General features: G+C 30.1%; 2 protein-coding genes across 2 annotated transcripts in view; one reads left to right on the forward strand and one right to left on the reverse strand.

The window, feature by feature from the left end:
• LOC126750305 (uncharacterized) overlaps positions 1-17,291 on the reverse strand; it is a 219,661-nt gene that overhangs the window by 75,286 nt on the left and 127,084 nt on the right. The gene's annotated exons all lie outside the window — the stretch shown is intronic.
• LOC126750309 (protein FAM98B-like) lies at positions 81-7,555 on the forward strand. The gene is made up of 3 exons (XM_050459885.1): positions 81-133; positions 188-239; positions 7,253-7,555. The coding sequence occupies exons 1-3, from the start codon at positions 92-94 to the stop codon at positions 7,468-7,470; spliced, it is 312 nt and encodes a 103-aa protein (XP_050315842.1). The 5' UTR covers positions 81-91; the 3' UTR covers positions 7,471-7,555.

Below are 17,291 nucleotides of genomic sequence, written 5' to 3' on the forward strand. Positions count from 1 at the left end.
AAAAATTGTGGGAAGGGAGGTGTGAAAAACTATATAAATACCATTGAAATCAATCAGTAGCAAAGAGGTTTCTACTGAAAACAAGTTAATTATGTCTGTTTTATTAAGGGTTGTACTGATAATCGCCTTTTTGGTAAGTAAAATTCCACTGTCATACAGATTCATTATAATTTTTTAAATAATTTAGGGCATATTTGAATACCAAAATGGTCTGCAACAAGTAGCAGCCTCACCGCAAGGTAATCCCCAAAAAAAAGTTATTTTTGCATAATTAATATAAGCCAAAAATAAAGGGTTCTTGAATAAATTTAGAACGTACATTTTGAGATTATTACCATTTTTATATTTTACCTATCTATTATTGATTTATAATGCCTTAGAAACGGAATATGTTATGGTAGCAATAATACCTGCTATCACACCTAGGGCATTATAAGCGGGCATTATGATAATGCCCGGAAATTTTATTGCTTATCCAATTTTATTTCTCTCATAATAAAGAATAAACATCCATTTTATACAAAAAATAATGTTTCTTTAAATACTAAAAATTAAACTTTATTTCCAAAATAAAAATTACAATTTTGAAATGTCCCGGAAAATGTAGCTGATCCCACTATAGAATGGTCGGTGTTTTTTGTGATGGTAGAGGTGGCAGCACTAACGCTATTTTGTATAGTTTGTAAATTGTCCATTAAAGAATTTTCAATAGTCGATACGGAATTAACTGAATTGGCAATCATTTTGGCTACTTTATTTTTGGATGAAATACTTTCTTCTATATATCCTTCAGCTACTGAAGAGCTTTTCCATTTCCCATGTTGTTTTAGCATTTCAAACGAAGCACCTGCCTCAACAAGTAAAGTTGACGATGTGCGACGCAAACAGTGGCCGGTATAAGCTTTTGCATTATCCAATTTTAAAAATTTTGCGATCAATGTTGGGACGCTTCCTATGGTATTTTTTCCAACAGGTTGTACTGTACAGCGACTCTTTCTATAGGTAAGAAAGAATCTTCGCTCCTTTATTCCAGCTGGTCTTAATGCTGCGTACTTTTTTATTAAGTTTAAAGCGCCTAAATCTTCTTCAATGATAGTAAAACTTTTTGAAGTTGAAGTTTTAGTTTCTGGTACCTTTATAACCAAGACCGTTCCTCTATCTTCAATATCATCAATGGCCATTTTGACCAACTCATCTCGTCTTAAACCTCCAAAAACACCCATTACCAATATGACTTTGTGTACCAAGTAGATAATATCATCAGGAGCCTTCTTAATAAATTTTATTATTTGTTCTCCTTCCAAAACTTTAGACTTCTTCGGGACATATCCTTTCGACTTTAACTTTTAAAAAAGATATGAGACGATGGTATTGCGAGATGTCTATATTTTTATACTAATTTTTCCGTACTTTTGTATTTTTCCGATTAAAAATATTAAAATTTGTTAAACATATGTACCTATAAAAATAAAATCAATAACTTTCCAAAACCAGTTCCTAAAAATATGCCATTAGAACGGTTTCGGTTATTTGAACAATTGCGTTGGCATCTTTCCAAATACCAAATATGCCATACTCCTGATCATACTGTTGCCTTGATTTAATTGGCAAAAGAGTTTCGGTCGCTTATATGGCCTTTTCTCTTATATTTTGTGGAATTTCTTCCATTGTAAGCAAATATTTAAACAAAAAATGCCAACTGACTAACTGACAGAAACATCAAAGTCAAACTTAAATAATCACTGCAAGTCACTTAATAAATTTCTGTAGGTAGGTATGTACGTATACCTGTACAGGTAGACCTTATTTTTTAAATAATATTAAAATTATTTTTGTTCATAAAAATCAATTTTTAGGTAAAACATAAAGCATTGTATGCACCACGGGCATTGTTAGACTCTAATGCCCATCAGGCGGAAACCTAGCCCTCGGGCTACTATTTTCACCTTCCGGGCATTGTCGTCCTTACAATGCCCTTGATACATAAATAGTTATTACATTTTCAATAATTTCCCAACAGAGGGGATAACTCTTTTGATATTAAAGATAGAGACATGAATCAAAAAGTGGTTAATTAAGCGTGCAATTTAGAACATGTTATAAAAGAATAAAAATTTTTGAGAATCCAGTTTTTGAGAAAAATTCAAATTTCAAATTATAGCAATTTATATATTTTTAATGATTAAAAAAATCATGGATTTTTTGTTTGCTACTAACGTTAAAGACATAAATCAAAAAGTATTTCATTAAATGCAACATTTTTCTGAGAAATCAATAGTTTTTCATAAAAATTGACATTTTCAGATTTTTGCCATTTTTACAATTTCAATAAATTCTAAAATCTTGGATAACTTTTTTTCTATTATAGATAGAGACATGAGTCAAAAAGTAGTTCATTAACTGCAAAATTTGGAACATTTTATATAGGAATAAATTTTTTTCAGAAATCCATAGTTTTTGATAAAAATTGAAATTTCCGATTTCTGCCATTTTTACACTTTCAATAAATTCTAAAATCTTGGATAACTTTTTTGCTATTACAGATACAGACATGAATTAAAAGGTATTTTATTAAGTATAAAGTTTACAACATTTTATATAAGAATATAATTTTTTGAGAAATTTTGAGTTTTTGATAAAAATTGAACTTTCACATTTCTGACATTTATACACTTTCAATGATTTCCAAAACCTTGAATAACTCTTTTGCTATTGAAGTTAGGGATACGAATTAAAAAGTATTTTATTAAATGCAATATTCAGAACGCTTTATATAAGAACCCACTTTTTTAAAATACATAATAAAGTTTTTGAGAGTTGAAATTTTCAGATTTTTGCCATTTTGAAACTTTCAATAATTTCCAAAATCGTGGATAACCCTTTTGATATTAAAGATAGAGACATAAATCAAAAAGTGATTAATTAAGTTCAGAATTTAGAACATTTTATAAAAGAATACAAAATTTTGAGAAATCCATAGTTTTCGAGAAAAATTCAAATTTCAGATTATTGCAATTTATACATTCTCAATTATTTACAAAATCATGGATATTTTTTGTTATTAAAGGTAAAGCTTGAATCAAAAAATATTTCATTAAATGCAACATTTAGAATATTTTATACAGGGTCCTGCAACAGTGCGTCGGTCTTCCATAAAGCCTAAAAAAATAAGGTTAAAATTTTCTAACCCCTTAAAAAAATTTTGGGATCTGATAGCGCATATCTGGAAAATATTTTGAAGTATACAGGGTGCTTCAAAAAAGTGGGGCGATATAAGCAGCATTTTTTTAAATGGAATGCCATTCTTTTTAATTTATTTTTAAGACCGCCTTAGGCTACATAGTATAAGCGCTAAATATGGCTGCTTTGTCATGCGCAGTTTGACTGCAATAATTTTTTTTATAAAAAAAATCTAAAAATCATTACATCATTTAATTTCATATTGATACTAGAAATGTTAATTCAATGTCAATATTGGACTTAATTGGGATTCTAGAAGAATGGAGAATTACTTTGACTTAAATTGTTTCCTTCTATCATATACAGGGTATTCGTAGTTAGCAATCATATTTTACGAATTTCAAGGCTCTATTTCTCGCTTTTTTTAAATGGAACATCCTGTATATTTTTTATCCATTTAATGAAGATTTAATACATGAACATTATGTAAACATATTAGCTATCTTTAGTCGTTTTTAAAATATTCACGATAATAATTAAACAAGCATATTAAAAATATTTATCATTTTATCATTATTACATTAAGTGTTTAATATGTCCTCTGTTTTGTTAAAAACATAAATTAATACGTTCCTGAAAACTTCTTTCTACTTCATGTAGCATTTGTGAAGCTACTTGAGCAAACGCATCCCGTATTCTCTGCTCCATATCTACTGCCATTGTAGGTGGATTTCTACTATAAACACGTTCTTTTACAAAACCCCATAAAAAAAAATCTAATTTTGTTAGGTCAATTGATCTGGCTGGCCAATTAATAGGTCCATTCCTTCCAATCCATTTTTCTTCAAAGGTTACATTTAAATATTCAGTGACATTTCGAGAAAAATGTGGAGGAGCTTCGGTTTCGGAACCACATTCGGTTTCTAGTATATAATTAATGGAACATTTGCAAGTAATCGAAGCAGTTCATTTTGTAAAAATTGAGGGTACATTTCTCCATTGAGATGACCATTAAAAAAATAGGGACCGATAATGGTGCTTCCAATAATTCCACGCCACACATTTAATGACCACCTATGCTGGTAGTCGATCTGCCGCATAAAATGGGGATTTTCGGATGAATAATAATGAAAGTTACGTCTATTTATTGATCCGTTTTTATAAAAAGTTGCCTTATCCGTAATAGGACATTATTAAAAGACGTGGGGTCATTTTGTCATTTATTTCTGCTCCAAGTACAAAATTCAAGTAGGTTTTGTATATCCCTATCAAAAAGTGCTTGATGTGGACGTGGATGTGGTATGGATGAAAATGATTTCTTTTTAAAATTCGTTGCACTGATCTTTCACTTATTCCAACTGCTGCTCCGATATTTGACTGACTTAAGTGAGGATCTTCGGTTACCGTTAATAACACATCTAACTCTTACCCCTGATTAGTAACAGGCCTCATTCTATTTTGCTTGGGGTAACAAACACTCCCTGGCTCCACAAATTTTGCTAGTAACCTTCTAAAAGATTTTTCTTCTGGACATATTCTATCAGGATAGCGCCTTCGAGAGGCTTCTCGGATGTATATGGGGTGATATCGGGTGATATAGGAACATAATACCTCTTTAGACAGGGATTTTAATTTCCTTTTAGAATATGTTATAATATACAGGGTGTTTCATTTAAAAAAATGCACTTTTTACCATTTTTGTATCTAGCGGTAAAATCACTAATTTTGAGCAACCCTGTATAACGTACAACAAATTTTCATAGTGAAAAATAATGTACAATACCTCCATAAATTATGTTTATAATTTCAAGGTTCTGCGCATTCCAGTGCCGTAGTAATACAAATTTATTCGGATCTATGTTTTCGTCAAAAAATAAAGAAAATAATTAATTTCTCGAAAACCACTAGAGATAGGTACAGTTATGGTCATATAAATAACACACTTTTCTAAATTGCGATAAAAAATATTAAATACCATTTTCTATTTTTTTTATAATATATTTAGCTTAGATGTTGTATTTAATTAAAATTAAAAGAGTATTTTAAATATATAAGAAACATAACAAAAAAACTAAAGAAATGCTGGCCATTTAAATATCACACTTAAAAAATATTTACTTTCACCCAAACCAATTTAATATTTTGTTGGGTATCCTTTATTTTTTATAACTTCACTTAATCGCTTGGATATTGACTCCACCAATTTTGCACACACGCTTGCCGGAATACTGTTCCAAGCCTCTTGAAAGTTTTGCCATAGTTCATCCAGATTTGAGGGATTTAATACCTTAATTTTGGTTTTAACGTGATCCCACAAATTTTCCAGAGGGTTCAGGTCTGGGCTTTGTGGCGGCCATTTCAAAACATCTACCACATTTTTAGTAAACCATCGTTTTATTGATTTTGCAGAATGTTTTGGATCATTATCGTGCATGAACTTACATGTAATTGGCATAAAATGCTCCATGTATGGTTCCATAACATTCTGCAAAATATCCCTATACTTGTATTGGTCCATTATTCCCTCTATACGATGAATAGGTCCAACACCATGCCATGACATTGCTCCCCATATCATAATTGATCCTCCTCCATGCTTAACAGTTTTAATTGTGTACGTAGGGTTTAAGGCACGATTGGGAGGACGTCTAACATAGCATTTTCCATCATTTCCAAATCTATTAATCTTGGTTTCATCGCTCCATAATATGGTTTTCCAAAAATTAATGTCCTTATTTATATGTTGTTTAGCAAATGCCAATCTTTTTTTAATATTTCTTTTTGAAACAAGTGGTTTTTTCCCAGCTACACAACCTTTGAGATCTTTTTCACATAATCTTCTTCTTATTGTTCTTGCAGAAATATTGACGCTATATTGGTCTGCTATTTCACGTTTTATTTGGGCGGAACTTAAAAATGGATTACCCTTGCTTATTCTAATAATAATTTTATCCATGTTATACGTGGTTTTTCGAGGCCTTGTTAATCTTTTCTTGTTCATTGTGCTTTAAGTGGTCTCATAGAGAGCCAGAGCATTATAAACCATTTTCCTAGAGCAATTTAAATCTTTTGCTATAGCAGAAATAGAAAAGCCTTGATTTTTCTTTTCTATAATAAGAGCTCTCCTCTCTGGTCCACAATGTTTCTTTCTACCCACTAAAAACAAAACTACTCTTGACAATATTCAAAAATTTAAAAGTTAAAATAATACTTACTAATTAACACTCGATATATTTAATAAGAATGAAAGGTGTGCTATTTATGTGTCCAGCCTTAAAATGTTAATATTGGAATGAAATTCTGTATGTGCATATATTTTTAAAATAAACATAAAGTCTTGCATATTAGGAGGAGATTAACTGCTTAAATATTTTCTTATCAGTCAGGAATTTGTTTTTTGTAAGTAATATATGAAAAGGCTAAGTGTGCTATTTATGTGACCACAACTGTATAGGAACACCTTATATAGAACCAATCATAAAGTGATAGCGGATCGGAAAATAAAAAAAATATACAGGGTATTCCATTTAAAATAACAAAGTTGCTACTACTTTTTGGTATAAGCGGCAACGCTGCATCGCTAAAAATTTTTTTAAGTACAAAGCTTACAACAATTTATATAGGAATACAATTTTTTGAGAAAATCTCTAGTTTTTGAAAAAGATTCAAATTTTAGATTTTTAGCATTCATATAAATACAATAATTTCCAAAATCAAGTTCAAGACATTAATAAAAAAATGACTTATTAAGTGCACAACTTAAAACGGTATATATGAAAATGGAATTTTTTAAAATTTTTAAGAGGATGACCTTGGGGGGCAATGGGTGAAAGAGGGTGAAATAATTTTAGGTTAGAAAGTTGTTCCCCTTGACAAATTTTGACGTATTTCGGCGTTTTTTTTTAAACAGTAGTTTTCGATAAATTCGTGGTGGGAAGTTTTCAAATGAACACCCTGTATGTTGAAATACATAGAATTTGTATATAAAATATAGTCCCGAGACTAAATGATAAATAAATCCTTTATTTTTGGCCTCTAAGTCCAATAAACATAATCTAAGGTCACTTATTAGCTATGAGAGGTTGGGGTGGACCAGGAGGTCCAGGAGGTGGTGGCCCATGGGGACAAGGAGGCGGAGGAGGAGGAGGAGGAGGTCGAGGGCCGTTTCCAGGACCGTGGGGAGGTGGAAACGGGACAACCACTACAACCACAACCGCTTCCTCAGTTACTCCCAATATTACCGGAGGCTTTGGAAGGCCTCCTCCGTTTGGAGGACCTTTTGGAGGTTAACGGATTAAAGCAATATTACACGTTTTATATGTATGCATAAGTTTTTTCACCTTTTTTTTAAATAAAATATAATAATCGTTCAACAAGAAATAACGGGAGTTTTTTTTAAAAAAACAACGCGAACAAAATTGTTTGCCGAAATGATTTTAACTTGAAAAATATATTGTTTACATGAAAGTTTAATACATGAATAATTTTTTTTGTTTGACTGACTTTGCATGTATCATATGTCTATATATTTCTGTACCTATCTAGGGCAGTGTTACTCAAACTTTTTTCGTGACGGAACCCTTTTAAAAAACTAAATTTTTAACGGAACCCTAAATTCTAAACTAAAAGCAAAAGCAGTTATATGTGAATTATTTATTAATAATTATACAAAAAAAAAATACAGTAAGTAGTGAGTTAGTAAGCAAATGATAACACTAAGTTCATTTAATGCGAGGCATGTAATTGTTTTTTATTCCTCATCAATTGGGTAATTTCAGGCTTGATAGAAGAAAGTTGAATTCTCATGTCTGGGCATCCAGTCTATTGCGGTATTTTGTTCTTGTAGCTGTATATGTTGAAAATCCCGTTTCACGCAAATAGGTTGTTTTGAACGGCAGAAGAACATTCAAAGCTTCTGTGGCAAGTTGTGGATATTCATCAGGAACCCTGACCAAAAATCATTTGGTGAAATTGTTTTGAACAATGATTCCATGCTTCTGCAATTTAGATGAAAAAGGGCTTTGAATCCATTCTAAGAACTGTAAGTATAATTTAGTGGTGGAATCGTTTGGCATATCATTAATTTCTGTAGCACCAAGGGATGATGCTGTAGTGTTTTATTTTTCTATTCCTTATGTTTACTAACGCTCCATTGATATTTCATTGATTTCAATAATTACATTAATAATTTCAGTCAACTTCTTTTATTCATATTTCTTTAAGTTCACACTGTCGATGACACATTACTACTGTAACGCATCACGCTCCTGGCTTAATTATTCATGCTTTCTGTTGACGGTCCATCACTCTTCCGATTGGTCCAAGAGCAATTAAAAGTATAATATTATATTAATATATACTTTAATATTATAATATAATATTATTATTATATTATTTGATGAGGAACTAGTGCCAGGCTATTCTGTGATTGAATCTATTTGCTTTTCGACAGGTTTCAAAAACCGTTTCATGATATTAAATATTTTAATAAAAATGGTAATAAAAAAAAAACTTAAAAAGCCATACATAGGTAAATCTGTTATCTATCATATTAATTACTTACCTTTTACTTTACAAATTTTAAAATGCACAATCGAAGTATACCGGGTGGTGCGTCGCCGAGCTGAACATAGGAAATCCCATGTAAATTTTAATTTTGTTTTATCAATCTCACAACCATACATTCAAAGTAAGACACCTTAACATTACTGTTTTATCTAAACTGAATGCCACTTAATTATGGCTATTTTTTCGTCGATTGAATAATTCATACTTGTTTTCAAATATCGACTGTCACTGATTTATTGACACTTTTCCTCACGTCAATGACAATATTCATTTTACTGGTGCCCATTTGGTTTTACCTGAACCAAAAAATTTGCTAATTTTGCAATAACATTTAATTGAATAATTCAAGATTCGCTTATTAAAATTTTTTGAAACTTTGCACGAGGGTTTGCCAGATTAGCCTCTTCAAAAAGTTATCTTACATTTTTTCTGTAAAATGTACAGGGAAGCCAATAATTGACCCCCTTAAAATTTACATGGATTTTCCTATGTTCCGCTCGGCGACGCACCACCTATACAGGGTGATTGATGGTTGATGGTACCTTAGACGTTTACGGAGAACGGAAAATAGTTTTTTTTTGAAAATTTGGCAACATGGGTTTTAGCTGATGATCTAACGACTAAAAATATTTTTAACGATGCAGCGTTGCCGCTTATACCAAAAAGTAGTAGCAACTTTGTTATTTTAAATGGAATACCCTGAATATTTTTTTATTTTCCGATCCGCTATCACTTTATGATTGGTTTTGTATAAGATATTCCTATACCTGTCTTTAGTGGTTTTGGAGAAATTAATTATTTTCTTTATTTTTTGACCAAAACATAGCTCCAAATAAATTTGTATTACTATGGCACTGGAGCGCGCAGAACCTTGAAATTATAAACGTAATTTATGGAAGTATTGTACATTATTTTTCACTATGAAAATTTGTTCTACGTTATACAGGGTTGCTTAAAATTAGTGATTTTACCGCTAGATACAAAAATGGTAAAAAGTGAATTTTTTTAAATGGAACACCCTGTATATTATAACATATTCTAAAAGGAAATTAAAATCCCTGTCTAAAGAGGTATTATGTTCTTATATCGAAGTAGTTCGGTTTCGGAAATAAAAGCAATTTTCTGTAAAAATCGGAATATTTTGACATATTCGCTTTAGTTGGCCATGAAAGGTCATGATGAAACAATGCTATGCTATTGATGTTTGACAGTGACATTTAGTTGATTAATAGTAAATACGCTTGGGTGTTTTTTTAAAATAGTGACATAGAAATTCATTAAAATATAAAGAAATAGTTATTCAAATGAAGTTTTGATGAATCTATTTATTATTCATGGACAATGTGACAATAATCTAAGGCACCATCAACCATCAATCACCTGTATATCTAATTTTAATAGAATAAAAATGAAATGACGGAAACCAAAACATGCACACGAAAAATTCTGTGGTATAATATATATTATATATAAATCACGCGTAAATCTCAGATCCCACAATAGTTTAGGGGAATCACCGGAATAAAACCAGGTCAACCAATTGCAGTATATCAGTTCAGTTAACGTACACGCCTACATGGCTGGCACCTTGCAATAATTCTGCAGACAGTAGTAATGGTCAAATATACACGATAACGGTACAATACGCGAAGCCGCAAAATGTGGTATTAGTTCGGGATTGTAGTAATTATTGAAGATCTGGTAACTGAAAAATTGTTGAAAATATTGAAAGTTCGCTATTGAAAAATCGCCAGAAATTGCCATTTTACAAAAAGTTTTTCACCAGGTTCATGATAAAATCACCAGACCTGGCAACACTGCTTACAATCGTGCAAGTAACTTATGATGCGCACAAAAAGTGAAAGTAACTATAAGCGCGCAGCACACTTTGAGCGAGATCGTTGAGTCTCGGTGGTGTTCGGATGGGTTCTGGGGGAGTGGGGGGCGAAGGAGAGGGGAGTGAAAGGGTGTCTTTGTACTCTTGCTAGTTAGTTCAGTCTTGTCGGAACAGCCGAAGCGGATGGATCAAAGGGAGTAGTACACTAAGGGTCACTTTTTTGTGATAGTGATGGTGTGTGTACGTGTCATTTTTTTGTAATTGTGTGTGAAATCCACAGTGTGTTTGCAATTGCCCGGTAAGTTTGAAACAAATTAAATTTTTGGCCAATATATATTATAGTAACCGAGAGAAATGTGAAAATTGTTCTTTTGAATGTATCCCTTATAGTAAGGATTCTTTGATAAAATTATTCACGTTTAAAGAAGAATATAAGAACCAAACAATTATAGACGCAGTAATAATTTGAACGATTCTTTTATTCTATTCAATCAGAACCTTATTATGACTGTTCTTCTAATCGTACAGAAGAATCTCAAGAAGAAATCTTGAGTACTTGCTACTGATCTCTTTCCTACGATTGGATATTCAATTCAATCTTATTAATTCATTTATTTTTTAAAATTTTGAAATAAGAAGACAAATGTGAATTTATTCTCTAAATTCGCTTTTTTTAAACACTAAAAAAAAGACACTCCCTTTCAAAATTTCCTGTGAATTTATTCGCTAAATTCGCCTTTTTTAAACGCTAAAAAAACGACACTCTCTTTCAAAATTCACATTTTTAAAGGGTAAACATTAAAGACACTATTCCACATTTGCCTGTGAATTTATTCGCTAAATTCGCATTTTTTAAAAGCCAAAAAAACGACACTCTCTTTTAAAATTCACATTTTTAAAGGGTAAACATTAAAGACACCATTTCACATTTTTCTGTGAATTTATTCGCTAAATTCGCATTCTTTAAAAGCTAAATAAGCGACACTCTCTTTCAAAATTTTCTGTGAATTTATTCGTTAAATTCACATTTTTAAAAGGTAAACATTAAAGACACTATTTCACATTTTTCTGTGAATTTATTCGATAAATTCATATTTTTAAAGGGGAAAAATTAAATACACTTATTCACTATGAATTTATTCGCTAAATTCTCACTTTTAAAGGGTAAACATTAAAGACACTAATTCACATTTTTCCGTGAATTTATTCGCTAAATTCACATTTTTAAAAGGTAAACATTAAAGACACTATTTCACATTTTTCTGTGAATTTATTCGCTAAATTCACATTTTTAAAGGGCAAACATTAAAGACACTATTTCACATTTTTCTGTGAATTTATTCGCTAAATTCACATTTTTTAAAAGCTAAATAAGCGACACTCTCTTTCAAAATTTTCTGTGAATTTATTCGCTAAATTCACATTTTTAAAGGGTAAACATTAAAGACACTATTTCACATTTTTTCTGTGAATTTATTCGCTAAATTCGCATTCTTTAAAAGCTAAATAAGCGACACTCTCTTTCAAAATTTTCTGTGAATTTATTCGCTAGATTCGCATTCTTTAAAAGCTAAATAAACAACACTCTCTTTCAAAATTTTCTGTAAATTTATTCGATAAATTCATATTTTTAAAGAGGAAAAATTAAATACACTAATTTACTATGAATTTATTCGCTAAATTCATACTTTTAAAGGGTAAACATTAAAGACACTAATTCACATTTTTCCGTGAATTTATTCGCTAAATTCACATTTTTAAAGGGTAAACATTAAAGACACTATTTCACATTTTTTCTGTGAATTTATTCGCTAAATTCACATTTTTAAAGGGTAAACATTAAAGACACTATTTCACATTTTTCTGTGAATTTATTCGATAAATTCATATTTTTAAAGGGGAAAAATTAAATACACTAATTCACTCTGAATTTATTCGCTAAATTCACACTTTTAAAGGGTAAACATTAAAGACACTAATTCACATTTTTCCGTGAATTTATTCGCTAAATTCACATTTTTAAAAGGTAAACATTAAAGACACTATTTCACATTTTTCTGTGAATTTATTCGCTAAATTCACATTTTTAAAGGGCAAACATTAAAGACACTATTTCACATTTTTCTGTGAATTTATTCGATAAATTCATATTTTTAAAGGGGAAAAATTAAATACACTAATTCACTCTGAATTTATTCGCTAAATTCACATTTTTAAAGGGTAAACATTAAAGACACTATTTCACATTTTTCTGTGAATTTATTCGATAAATTCATATTTTTAAAGGGGAAAAATTAAATACACTAATTCACTCTGAATTTATTCGCTAAATTCACACTTTTAAAGGGTAAACATTAAAGACACTAATTCACATTTTTCCGTGAATTTATTCGCTAAATTCACATTTTTAAAAGGTAAACATTAAAGACACTATTTCACATTTTTCTGTGAATTTATTCGCTAAATTCACATTTTTAAAGGGCAAACATTAAAGACACTATTTCACATTTTTCTGTGAATTTATTCGATAAATTCATATTTTTAAAGGGGAAAAATTAAATACACTAATTCACTCTGAATTTATTCGCTAAATTCACACTTTTAAAGGGTAAACATTAAAGACACTAATTCACATTTTTCCGTGAATTTATTCGCTAAATTCACATTTTTAAAAGGTAAACATTAAAGACACTATTTCACATTTTTCTGTGAATTTATTCGCTAAATTCACATTTTTAAAGGGCAAACATTAAAGACACTATTTCACATTCTTCTGTGAATTTATTCGCTAAATTCACATTTTTAAAAGGTAAACATTAAAGACACTATTTCACATTTTTCTGTGAATTTATTCGCTAAATTCGCATTTTTTAAAAGCCAAAAAAAAACGACACTTTCTTTCAAAATTCATATTTTTAAAGGGTAAACATTAAAGACACTAATTCACTGTGAATTTATTCGCTAAATTCGCATTTATTAAACACTAAAAAAAAGACACTCTCTTTCAAAATTTCTAAATTCATTTTCAAAATTTCCACATTTTTCTGTGAATTTATTCGCTAAATTCGCATTTTTTAAACGCTAAAAAAAACGACTTTCTCTTTCAAAATTCACATTTTTAAAGGGTAAACATTAAATACACTATTTCCCATTTTTTTGTAAATTTATTTAATAAATTCGCATTTTTTAAACGCTAAAAAAACTACACTCTCTTTCAAAATTTCCTGTGAATTTATTCGCTAAATTCGCTTTTTTAAAGGGTAAACATTTAAGACACCTTTTCACATTTTTCTGTGAATTTATTCGCTAAATTCGCATTTTTTAAACACTAAAAAAAACGACACTCTCTTTTAAAATTCACTTTTTTAAAGGGTAAACATTAAAGACACTATTTCACATTTTTCTGTGAATTTATTCGCTAAATTCACATTTTTAAAAGGTAAACATTAAAGACACTATTTCACATTTTTCTGTGAATTTATTCGATAAATTCGCATTTTTAAAGGGCTAACATTAAAGACACTAATTCACTGTGAATTTATTCGCTAAATTCACATTTTTAAAGAGTAAACATTAAAGACACCATTTCACATTTTTCTGTGAATTTATTCGCTAAATTCACATTTTTAAAGGGCAAACATTAAAGACACTATTTCACATTCTTCTGTGAATTTATTCGCTAAATTCACATTTTTTAAAAGCCAAAAAAAAAACGACACTCTCTTTCAAAATTCACATTTTTAAAGGGTAAACATTAAAGACACTATTTCACATTTTTTCTGTGAATTTATTCGCTAAATTCGCATTCTTTAAAAGCTAAATAAACAACACTCTCTTTCAAAATTTTCTGTGAATTTATTCGGTAAATTCACATTTTTAAAAGGTAAACATTAAAGACACTATTTCACATTTTTCTGTGGATTTATTCGATAAATTCATATTTTTAAAGGGGAAAAATTAAATACACTAATTCACTATGAATTTATTCGCTAAATTCACATTTTTAAAGGGTAAACATTAAAGACACTATTTCAAATTTTTTCTGTGAATTTATTCGCTAAATTCGCATTTTTAAAAGGCTAACATTAAAGACACTAATTCACTGTGAATTTATTAGCTAAATTCGCATTTTTAAAGGGTAAACATTAAAGACACTAATTCATATTTTTCTGTGAATTTATTCGCTAAATTCGCATTTTTTAAACACTAAAAAAAGACACTCTATTTCAAAATTTCCTGTGAATTTATTCGATAAATTCGCATTTTTTAAAAGCCAAAAAAACCGACACTCTCGTTCAAAATTCACATTTTTAAAGGGTAAACATTAAAGACACTATTTCACATTTTTCTGTGAATTTATTCGATAAATTCGCAGTTTTTAAACACTAAAGAACAACGACACCCTCTTTCAAAATTTCCTGTGAATTTATTCGCTAAATTCACATTTTTAAGGGGTAAAGAATAAATAAATAATACAAGAGTAAATAAATAAAGTGTTAAGGCATGAACAGTTAATACACTCTCGTTCAAAATCATCACTCTTGCCTTTTCTTTTATGAGGTTGGGTCTTTTTTTATTAAGCAGATTTATGCGCTAAATCTGCACTTTTTAACGCGGGTATAAAAGTCACGCTCATTTTAAAATCTTGGGGTTTACTAGAGGAAATTTATGCGTTAAATTTCTCTCTCTTGGTTGAAGGTGGGTTTAGAAGGAGACTCTTAAAAGTAATATTCAATATAAATAAAATATTTTCAAAATATCCAATCGCAGGAAATCCGTAAAGATATTGTAAAGTATTAGTTTTATGCTTTGTTTTAAACTTTAGTTGTTTACTGATATGTAGAAAAAGGGCTTAAACCCTTAAAATATTGACAAAGCACGTAATCAGTGTGCTATTTTTTCCCTTGAAAAATTGACAAAGCATGTATCAGTGTGCTTCCTTGAATAAAATTGACAAAGCATGTATAAGTGTGCAATTTATTCCCTTGAAAAATTGACCAAGCATGTATCAGTGTGCTTCCCTGAATAAAATTGACAAAGCATGTATAAGTGTGCAATTTATTCCCTTGAAAAATTGACCAAGCATGTATCAGTGTGCTTCCTTGAATAAAATTGACAAAGCATGTATAAGTGTGCAATTTATTCCCTTGAAAAATTGACCAAGCATGTATCAGTGGGCTTCCTTGAATAAAATTGACAAAGCATGTATAAGTGTGCAATTTATTCCCTTGAAAAATTGACCAAGCATGTATCAGTGTGCTTCCTTGAATAAAATTGACAAAGCATGTATAAGTGTACAATTTATTCCCTTGAAAAATTGACCAAGCATGTATCAGTGTGCTTCCTTGAATAAAATTGACAAAGCATGTATAAGTGTGCAATTTATTCCCTTGAAAAATTGACAAAGCATGTATAAGTGTGCAATTTATTTCCTTGAAAAATTGACCAAGCATGTATCAGTGTGCTTCCTTGAATAAAATTGACAAAGCATGTATAAGTGTGCAATTTATTTCCTTGAAAAATTGACCAAGCATGTATCAGTGTGCAATTTTTTCCCTTGAAAAATTGACAAAGCATGTATAAGTGTGCAATTTATTTCCTTGAATAAAATTGACAAAGCATGTATAAGTGTGCAATTTTTTCCCTTGAAAAATTGACAAAGCATGTATAAGTGTGCAATTTATTCCCTTGAAAAATTGACCAAGCATGTATCAGTGTGCTTCCTTGAATAAAATTGACAAAGCATGTATAAGTGTGCAATTTATTCCCTTGAAAAATTGACAAAGCATGTATAAGTGTGCAATTTATTTCCTTGAAAAATTGACCAAGCATGTATCAGTGTGCAATTTATTCCCTTGAAAAATTGACAAAGCATGTATAAGTGTGCAATTTATTTCCTTGAAAAATTGACCAAGCATGTATCAGTGTGCTTCCTTGAATAAAATTGACAAAGCATGTATAAGTGTGCAATTTATTCCCTTGAAAAATTGACCAAGCATGTATCAGTGTGCTTCCTTGAATAAAATTGACAAAGCATGTATAAGTGTGCAATTTATTCCCTTGAAAAATTGACCAAGCATGTATCAGTGTGCTTCCTTGAATAAAATTGACAAAGCATGTATAAGTGTACAATTTATTCCCTTGAAAAATTGACCAAGCATGTATCAGTGTGCTTCCTTGAATAAAATTGACAAAGCATGTATAAGTGTGCAATTTTTTCCCTTGAAAAATTGACAAAGCATGTATAAGTGTGCAATTTATTCCCTTGAAAAATTGACCAAGCATGTATCAGTGTGCTTCCTTGAATAAAATTGACAAAGCATGTATAAGTGTGCAATTTATTCCCTTGAAAAATTGACAAAGCATGTATAAGTGTGCAATTTATTTCCTTGAAAATTGACCAAGCATGTATCAGTGTGCAATTTATTCCCTTGAAAAATTGACAAAGCATGTATAAGTGTGCAATTTATTTCCTTGAAAAATTGACCAAGCATGTATCAGTGTGCTTCCTTGAATAAAATTGACAAAGCATGTATAAGTGTGCAATTTATTCCCTTGAAAAATTGACCAAGCATGTATCAGTGTGCTTCCTTGAATAAAATTGACAAAGCATGTATAAGTGTGCAATTTATTCCCTTGAAAAATTGACCAAGCATGTATCAGTGTGCTTCCTTGAATAAAATTGACAAAGCATGTATAAGTGTAC

This window comes from Anthonomus grandis, chromosome 2 (genome assembly GCF_022605725.1).
Source record: "Anthonomus grandis grandis chromosome 2, icAntGran1.3, whole genome shotgun sequence".
NCBI classification, from domain to species: Eukaryota; Metazoa; Arthropoda; class Insecta; order Coleoptera; family Curculionidae; genus Anthonomus; species Anthonomus grandis.

Coding starts and splice junctions, on each gene's coding strand:
- LOC126750309 (XM_050459885.1), top strand. CDS start 92: ATGTCTGTTTTATTAAGGGTTGTACTGATAATCGCCTTTTTG. Junction 134..187: donor TACTGATAATCGCCTTTTTG/GTAAGTAAAATT, acceptor TAAATAATTTAG/GGCATATTTGAATACCAAAA. Junction 240..7,252: donor AGTAGCAGCCTCACCGCAAG/GTAATCCCCAAA, acceptor GTCACTTATTAG/CTATGAGAGGTTGGGGTGGA.